General features: G+C 46.2%; 1 protein-coding gene across 20 annotated transcripts in view; it reads left to right on the top strand.

Annotated features, from left to right (window-relative positions):
- Window positions 1-9,760, top strand: part of CADPS (calcium dependent secretion activator) — a 769,567-nt gene that overhangs the window by 350,657 nt on the left and 409,150 nt on the right. For all 20 annotated transcript variants that reach the window (XM_068253773.1, XM_068253774.1, XM_068253772.1 and 17 more), the window contains exon 7: window positions 763-874. In XM_068253773.1, the coding sequence (XP_068109874.1) occupies window positions 763-874 (112 nt within the window). The remainder of the gene's footprint in view (window positions 1-762; window positions 875-9,760) is intronic.

Genomic DNA, 9,760 nt, shown 5'->3' with positions numbered 1-9,760 from the left:
CGCAAGCAATAACTGAGCTGGCTAATTCTCATGGAAAGTCAATTTTACTAGAGCATAATGCTTACTTTCAATTTTATTTCTTGAGCTCAGGATGACTTTATCAAGATAATATTTTTTGCAAACTCCTTTGCACTTGGCGCCTGAAGTTCCAGATTAAACTCACATCTGGAGAATGTTAGAAGTTCCCTTGAACAGATGGGATTTCAATCAGAAGTTGCAAGCTGAAATGTTGTTGTGGAACCATAAGACAAGTGCAACATGGGAGAAAACCTGTGTGTGCTTGTTATCACTCTGGTGTGCTAATGCCCATACTGCCAGCCTATACCCAGTTTAATCTCGACGCTTGTGAATATTAGGCTGCCTTACTGGTGGCTGGATGCCTTATTTAGCAATGAAAGTTCCATGGCTCTGTAATATGACTTACTGAGTGTGCGTGATACAATATTATAATAAGCTGTTTGTACCGTTGGCATAAATAAAACTTTGGTTGTCAAAAATGAATTACCAAATTAAATAAAATATAAAATAGACAAGTTGTGCTGCTGCTGATCTGCAACATCTTGCACCTAGAAGTTTTTAGCACCAAACTACCATCCCAGACATCTGTCTCACATTACAGAGAGAGACAATTAACACATTTCTTGTCACTGAGTTGTAGCACATTTTTGTGCTACATTGTCATTTTTTATTTAACCCGTTTTCCAGTTTGCTTAACATACAATTGTATCTGATTGTCGCTTGTTTCTTGTTTTTCTGCTGCAGATGGGGAACACAGGGGGACTTCAGTACTACACATGCACTGCCTGCTGTCAAAGTCAAGCTTTTTACAGAGAGCACTGGCGTGCTGGCATTGGAGGACAAGGAACTTGGACGGGTAAGACAGGCCATGCCCTCCACAAGCACCAGTCAGGATTATTAACCATGTATAAACGTAACTCCAAATAAATGAATAAATAACTGTGGTTTGTGTGAAAAGAAGTTATACTGTATATGCATGCATTGACCACCTAGCATTAGAATATGTGAGCTGCTAAAACTAGTTTGTGGCTTCACTGAGCAAGCAAGAGAGATGGATGCCTGGCTAGGCGGAAGAGACTGCACTTCCCTTTGCACTACATAAGCTGGCAGGAAGTTTTGAGAATTGCAGAGAAGTGCTAAACTAGTCTGCACTAGCCCTGCTGTGTGTGTTCACGTATGTGGTTTTTTTTTGTTTTGTTATTTTAGTACAGCTTAAGCACACAACGATGCAGATGTTGCTTCTGTGCCTCCTCCCTCCAGCTTTAGAGAACATTCTATACCTCTTGCCCAATCAAACATCTCCAGGCACAAACGTTGACAGGTAGAGCTTTCTTACCACCCCTCCCCTTCTAGCAGAGAATTTCTCAGTATTACAGAATGATTTTTGTCCATCTATAAAAAACACATCTTTAATCTCACACTGACATGTTCCCAGTTAGCCTTAGATATGTAATAGTATGGGGGAGGTCTCAGCTTAAAGAGAAACTCCGACCAAGAATTGAACTTTATCCCAATCAGTAGCTGATACCCACTTTTACATGAAAAATATAATGATTTTCACAAACAGACCATCAGGGGGCGCTGTATGACTGATTTTGTGCTGAAACCCCTCCCACAAGAGGCTCTGGTACCGTACGGTACTCTGGGCAAACTGCCACAATGTAACAATGACACACACAGGAAATGGCTGTTTATAGCTGTCTGTTAAAGCCAGAACAACTACATAATCTGCCCACAGTAACAATGTCACCATGTAATACATGTCAGAATGTGAATCTGGGAGAGGAAAGATTTTACAATGAGCAAACTCTGACTAAATCATGTATACATAATTATTGTAAAAATTAAGCACCTTTTTATATTAAATTATTTTCACTGGAGTTCCTCTTTAAGCGCAGGAAGGAGTCTGCTGAGCAGCACTAAACATGTCAGCAAGTAAGTATTGTGGTCCCAGCAGCCATCACTGATTTAGGGAAGCAAAAAGACACAGAATTGTCTTATGTTTGCTTTTCACTACCCACAACCCTACCTCCAGCCCACTGCCCGCAACCCTACCCGCAAACCAATTATAACCTATACGGGTATCCCAACCCAACCTGCATTTCAGGTAACCTGCGGATACCTGACCCGAAGCAGGCCTCTAGTATGTGTTGTGATCAGGGCTGGATTTGTACTTTCCAGCACCCAAGGCCTGCTGTCACCAGCCGCCCCCCAACACACACCCAACAGCATGGTGTCCAAAACTCTGACTAGTGATCACTATTTTAAAAGGGCTCCACTCTGTTGTGCTACCCAGCCCCCCATTCACATAGAAGCAATGCATGCTCTGTCCACTCGTACTCCCTATAATTGTGTGCTCCTGCCCGAGTGTGCACAGCAGCCAAGAACATTCTGGACATGCATACTTGAGAAATGACATTCGTGTATGAGCAGCACTTGTCAAGTATGCATACTCATAACACTCCCGGCCTTGGCTGCTGTGCACATCCAGGGAGGAGCTCAAAATTACAGGGAACGTGAGTGGACAGAGCATGCACTTTTTCTTTGTCCTCTGTGCAACTGGCTGCAGTCGGAGCCACAAATGGGGAGCAATGGAGAGAAGCCCACTCAAAACAAAACAAGACAAGACAAATAACATTTATATTGCACTTTTCTCCTGGCGGACTCAAAACGGAGAACAGGTAGGTAGAACAGTGGTTCCCAACCTTTTCCGGCCCGGGGAACACTTTCTGACCATATTTTTCTCCGGGGAACGGCGGGGGGCGCGCGGGTGTTTGCACGACCTAGTGGACAGTGCCGTGTGTAGCAGGCTATGGGGGGGGCTGGGGTGCGGCTGCATAGCTAGCATAGTTGCCCCAGTATAGGGAGTTTAGTTGCCCCAGTATGGTTAGTATAGTTACCCCAGTATAGCTAGTATAGTCCCAGTATGGATAGGTAGTGCCCCAGTATAGGTAGGTAGTGCCCGGTATAGCTACTATAGTGCCCAGATAGCTAGTATAGTGCCCAGATAGCTAGTATGGTGCCCAGCATAGCTAGCATAGTGCCCAGTATAGGTAGGTAGTGCCCCAGTATAGCTAGTATAGTTGCCCCCAGTGTAGCTAGTTTAGTTGCCCCCAGTGTAGCTAGTTTAGTTGCCACCAGTATAGCTAGTTTAATTGCCCCCAGTATAGCTAGTTTAATTGCCCCCAGTGTAGCTAGTTTAGTTGCCCCCAGTGTAGCTAGTTTAGTTGCCCCCAGTGTAGCTAGTTTAGTTGCCCCCAGTGTAGCTAGTTTAGTTGCCCCCAGTGTAGCTAGTTTAATTGCCCCCAGTATAGCTAGTTTAGTTGCCCCCAGTATAACTAGTTTAGTTGCCCCCAGTATAGCTAGTACAGTTGCCCCCAGTATAGATGCCCAGGAGGGGGGAAGCAGCGCTAGAAGGAGGGGCAGTGGAGGCAGCGGTGGGGAGGGGGGAAATATCCCCCCCCCTCCCTCACCTGGGACCCCTCCTTCTGCCTCTCTCCCCCTCCATTTATCGGTGGCAAGTGCGGGGCGGCTCGGCGGCGGGGAGACATGCGCAGACTTACCACTTCTGCGTTCCAAGCGCCGGCAGCGTCATGTCGTCAGATCTCCGCCTTCAATGCCGCCCACTGTGCTTCCTGATTAGCGGAAGCACAGTGGGCGGCATTGAAGGCGGAGATCTGACGACATGACGCTGCCGGCGCTTGGAACGCGGAAGTGGTGAGTAATTCTCCGCGTGCCTCCCCGCCGCCGACCCCGCACTTGCCACCCATAAATGGAGGGGGAGAGAGGCAGAAGGAGGGGTCCCAGGTGAGGGAGGGGGGGGATATTTCCCCCCTCCCCACCGCTGCCTCCACTGCCCCTCCTTCTAGCGCTGCTTTCCCCCTCCTGCGTTCTACATACAGTAGGAACGCACGGCACACCAGGCAACATGCCGCGGCACACTAGTGTGCCGCGGCACAGCGGTTGGGAAACGCTGAGGTAGAAGGATCCCATACTACACACCCTGGCATAGATATAATGTCAGTTTAGATGTCCTTTAGGCCCCGTTCACACTTGCGGTTTTGTCAAAACCGCACCGGATGTCCTGACCGCACCGTATCCGGACCGGACCTGATCCGTACGGTTCCTATCCGGATCCGGTCCGGATCCGGTCCGTTTGCATCCGGTTTCCGTGCGGTGTGAACACGGTTGCGGTCCGGATCCGGTTTCTTAAGGAGATAACAACCTGTAAATACCTGGGGTCTGGGAGGTCAGCAGAAGGGTCTGGGGTCATTGTTGGAGACAGGTGGACATGTGGAGACCATCCGTGGATACAGAGACTGCAGTTGGGACCATGGATCCAGGCATTTTTCGTATACCTGGGAATTCTCTGTTGTTCGCCTCCTCGTTATCAGACTTATATCAGACATGTTGCTGCCTAGAGCTCCAGCATGAAATCGCTGCTGCCCCACTCTGTGAACTCCATGTGGTCCCCATCCAAAATGCATAGGAAGTGGGGTAGAACGTCCGGTTTTTGTAGCCAGTGTGTTGTGCGCTCTCCGGTTCTCATTACTTTGTATTGGCCGGATGGTGCAGTCCGGCTCCGCCCCGGATACGGCTGCCGGAGGAGCCGGACCAAAAAATAGCGCATGTTGGAACGGACGCCGGAGTCCGGATCCGGTCCGGCAGAACGGACGCATGTGAACGGACGCATAGGCTTTCATTGCTATTGCCGTGCGTCCGTTCCGTCCGTTCTGCAAGCGGTCCGGCTCCGGCACGGCGATTCCGGACGGCCACCGCTAATGTGAACCGGGCCAAGGGGAGCTGAAGTAGGAGGTATACGGAGGCTTCCATATTTATTTCCTTTTAATCAATACCAGTTTCCTGGCAGCCCTGCTGATCCTCTGCCTCTAATACTATTAGCCATAGCCCCTGAACAAGCATGCAGCAGATCAGGTGTTTCAGACTTTAAAGTCAGATCTGACAAGACTAGCTACATGCTTGTTTCTGGTGTTATTCAGGTACTACTGCAGAGAAATAGACCAGCAGGGCTGCCAGGCAACTGGTATTGATTAAAAGGAAATAAATATGGCAGCCTCCGTATACCTCTTACTTCAGTTCCCCTTTAAGTATAGTGACATTTCAGCACTTAGGGCTTGTTCACACCTAGGGCGTTTTGTAGTTTTCTTTTGCGCCGGTAACTTTATGGACTAGTTCATATTAGCGCGTTGCGTCCACTTTCCGTTCAGCAAAGCGCTGCATGTACCATTTTTGGGGCAATTTTGTTACAATGGAAGGTATAGGAATAAAGCAAAACGTTCTGGAATCGCTTTATCCGGCGATTATCCGGCAATTGCGTTCGCATGTCTATGAATAAATACATTGTATTTATTGTTTTCTGGGTCAAACAGTTCTCTTCTTGGCTTGCGTCAGAAAATGAAAAAACAAATCGCTCTGCAAAAGCGCTTTCAAAAAGCGCTTAACACAAAATCATAGCACGCAGTGGAACACAGCCGTCAGCGATTTTGATTTTAGATGTGAACAAAGCCTTAGGGGGTTAATTTAAAGGACCACTATTGTTAAAATTAGGCAATTAAAATCTGCCAGAACCAATAGGTTTTGGGCCAGTTCATCTCCTCATGGGGGGTTCTCTGGGTTTGCTTTGTTTTCAACAGCATTTCCTGAACAGCAGTTGCAAAGTCTAACTGACAAAATATTGTTTAACTACCTAAAAAGCGCCCCATGCCCATGGGCGTGGCCGCAGCGGCAGCCCCGGGACCGCCTTATGCTGATTGGCATCAAGTCCTGGGGCTGCATTTTGCAGGAGATTGCGCGCAGGCTATGCGTGCATCTCCTGCTTGGGGGGCGGAGCTCCGTACCGCCTTCAGTCTCCGAGCGGCTATCGCCGTTCGGGAGACTGTTAGATGGCGAAACCGCCATCTTTACAGTTAGTACAGCGCTGTGATCAGCAGCAGCACTGTACTGGGGACAGCCGTGTGACACGGCTGTCCCCCTGGGAGACAAGAGAGTGATCGGCTCTCATAGGTAGAAGCCTATGGCAGCCGATAGCCAGGATTGGCTGGCTGGGGGGGAGGGACTCGATTGATAAATAAATAAAAAAAATAGTAAAAAAAAAACCATAAATATTTATAAAAAAAAATAAACAACTTGGGGTGATCAGACTCCACCAACAGAGAGCTCTGTTGGTGGGAGGAAAAGGGGGGGATCACTCATGAGCTGTGTTGTGCGGCCCTGCAGCTTGGCCTTAAAGAGAATCTGTACTCTGAAATTCTTACAATAAAAAGCATACCATTCTATTCATTATGTGCTCCTGGTCCCCTCTGTGCTGTTTCTGCCATTCTCTGCTGCAAACCTGGCTTGTAATTGCCAGTTTTAGGCAGTGTTTACAAACAAACTAACCAGCTTCTAATAGGCTCAGCTAAGCAGAGTGTGTTAGTCACACAGAGCCTGCAGGGGGTGTGTACAGCTTCTAGCTAATCACAAGCAGCCCTGCACATTCCAGTCTGACTGCCTCAGCCTGACTGTGCCGACTATAGAGAGAAGATTAGATCATATAACAGAGATAACACAGCTACTGTGCAATTAGGAAAAGCTGCAGTAAGCCAGACCACATTAGAAAAGGCATAGGAACTTATAGCATAGAAGAAATAAAGATAAACAATTTGTTACAGAGTCTCTTTAAAGCTGCAGTGGCCATTTTAGTAAAAATGTGCCTGGTCTTTAGGGGGTTTTACCACTGTGGTCCTCAAGTGGTTAAAGAGAAACTCCGACCAAGAATTGAAAAAGAAGAAGAACCGAGAGCCCAATATGGTGTAGTATGTTAAGGCAATTGGATAATGGAACGAGTATAAATTAGATACTCACAAACCAGGGTTACCTCCAGGCAACCACTGTATAAGCAGGTGAGGAGATTAGCCTGTCCTCACTCAGGATTAAAAAGTCGCTCACTGTAGACTGGAAAACAAGAAGGGGTATCCCCCTCCACCAAGGGTGGATATAAGACGTGTTTATATTTGAGAACAGAGGCGCCAAAAGAATAAAAACAGTATTTAAAAGTTTTTTTAAAAAATTGCAAGGGAGGCAGTGGTGGACTTACCTCCCGCAAGCAGACACAACAACTGTGTATTCAAACAAAGGGAATATTTATTGGTATACTCCAAAGGTAGATCGCAACGCGTTTCGCAGATCAAGCCCGCTTCATCAGGCAAATACAGGACGGAGCACACAACAGCAGTATGTCCAGGTAGCACTTGACACCTCAGTACTGAGGCGCCAAGTGCTACCTGGACATACTGCTGTTGTGTGCTCCGTCCTGTATTTGCCTGATGAAGCAGGCTTGACCTGCGAAACACGTTGCGATCTACCTTTGGAGTATACCAATAAATATTCCCTTTGTTTGAATACACAGTTGTTGTGTCTGCTTGCGGGAGGTAAGTCCACCACTGCCTCCCTCACAATTTTTAAAAAAAACTTTTAAATACTGTTTTTATTCTTTTGGCGCCTCTGTTCTCAAATATAAACACATCCGACCAAGAATTGAACTTTATCCCAATCAGTAGCTGATACCCCCTTTTACATGAGAAATCTATTCCTTTTCACAAACAGACCATCAGGGGGCACTGTATGACTGATATTGTGGTGAAACCCCTCCCACAAGAAACTCTGAGGACCGTGGTACTCCTGACAGTTTCCTGTCTGTGAACCTTGTTGCATTGTTGGAAATAGCTGTTTACAGCTGTTTCCTACTGCCAAAAAAGCATGCAGCAGCTACATCACCTGCCAATAGTAAAAATGTCACCATGTAATAAATGTCAGATCAGAAAAACAGGGATTTAAAAGATTTTACAATGGGCAAACACTGACTAAATCATTTATACATAATTATTGTAAAAATTGGGCACTTTTTTTATTACATTATTTTCACTGGAGTTCCTCTTTAAAGTGAACCTCCGGACTACAAATCTACTCAGCAGAACTGAAAAGGCTTGGTGTTTCTTTAACAGTTTCACAGCATCAGAACTTTGTTTTTCTTACCAAAGCATCATTTTTAGCTGCATTTTTAGCTAAGCTCCACCCATCAAAGAGACCTGCCCAGGCGGTTTTTCCCTGATGCTGGGCAAAGCATGATGGGATTTCCTATGTTGTTATTCACGTTGCCTAGCAACTGGGAGGGGTGATCAACACACAGGACAGTTGGAACTGTGTCTCACGCCCCCTGTCACCTTCTTTCAACCAAAAAGATGGCTGACCTTATGAAATCACAAACCTTTGCCTGTTCTTATAAAACATGGTGGGTAAGAGATTATATTACCTATCTATTTTAATTAACATAACTAATGTAACTTAATAACAGTATGTTTGTTTAGGCTGGAGTTCCTCTTTAAAGAGAAACTCCGACCAAAAATTGAACTTTATCCCAATCAGTAGCTGATACCCCCTTTTACATGAGAAATCTATTCCTTTTCACAAACCGACCATCAGGGGGCGCTGTATGACTGATGTTGTGGTGAAACCCCTCCCACAAGAAACCCCTCCCACAAGAAAAGTACGTACTTTTTTGGCAGTTTCCTGTCTGTGAACCTTGCTGCTTTGTGGGAAATAGCTGTTACAGCAGTTTCCAACTGCCCAAAACCATGCAGCAGCTACATCACCTGCCATTACTAAAATGTTCACTGGAGTTCCTCTTTAAGTGAGTATGGAGGCTGGCTGGTATCTAACTATTTTGGCAGTTAAACTGCTGTTTAGGAAATGCTGTTGATATTCCCTGTCTGTGATCAGTGAATGTGTGCTGTGCAGGATAACTCACAGGTCATTAGTTCTACTCTCTTGTCTCTACAACCCTTGGCACTAATCACTGCAGCTTGAAGTGAGGGAGATGTGGGGAACTCTGGAATTCAGGTTGCAGACAGTGTGTAGGGAGCAAAACTGGGCAGCTATGGACAAGAAGGATCTACTTTGCAATGTGGCATTTTGGATAGTGTACAATTTAAGGGCTCTGCCTTTGACATGGGAGACCAAGGATCGAATCCTGGCTAGGTTCAGTACCTATTCAGTAAGACGTCCTTGGGCAAGACTTCCTAACACTGCAGGGTGGCCCCTTGAGCCCTTAGTGGCTGCAGCTCTTGAGCGCTTTGAGTCCAGCAAGAGAAAAGTACTATACAACTCTCCTGAGTCCTGCTTACCTTCTGCTTTTTTTACCCAAGACCCTGGTATTTATGGCCTTCCCAGTTAACTGGCCCTGGATGCAATCCAATGGACTCCAAACACAGAGCATGCAGTGTGTTACAGCATATACAGGTGTTAGCTGTGGCAGTGAAATATACTTTTCATTGACTGTATGCTTCACTGTGTGTGACATAACGTGTGCATAACATCTGTTACAACTTTTCCCCTCTATTGCATTGTCTTCCTGTTTAGCCTTGGTCTACATTCGCAGTGATGTGTTGCAGTGTGACGTAACGGCTGCATTGTATTGTGGCTTTCCGCAGTGCAATGCATCACCTATGCAATGTTCACAGTGCGACAAGTGCAGTTTAATGGGACATCCCAACACGTTACAGAAAAAGGCACACATTAACAGTATCATTGATGCATACTTTTCATTGATTGTATACTTCACTGTAAGCGATACAACGTGTGGATGACGTGCAATGCCACTTTTACATTTTGATATGTTCTTGCTTTTACAGAGAACACCCACTGTGACCATAGTCTCTGGCCCATATGCAATTCACTTTTTATC

Source organism: Hyperolius riggenbachi, chromosome 9 (assembly GCF_040937935.1).
Source record: "Hyperolius riggenbachi isolate aHypRig1 chromosome 9, aHypRig1.pri, whole genome shotgun sequence".
Lineage (NCBI taxonomy): Eukaryota > Metazoa > Chordata > Amphibia > Anura > Hyperoliidae > Hyperolius > Hyperolius riggenbachi.
Note: the sequence above shows the minus strand (reverse complement) of the source record. Positions and strands in the feature narration are given on the sequence as shown.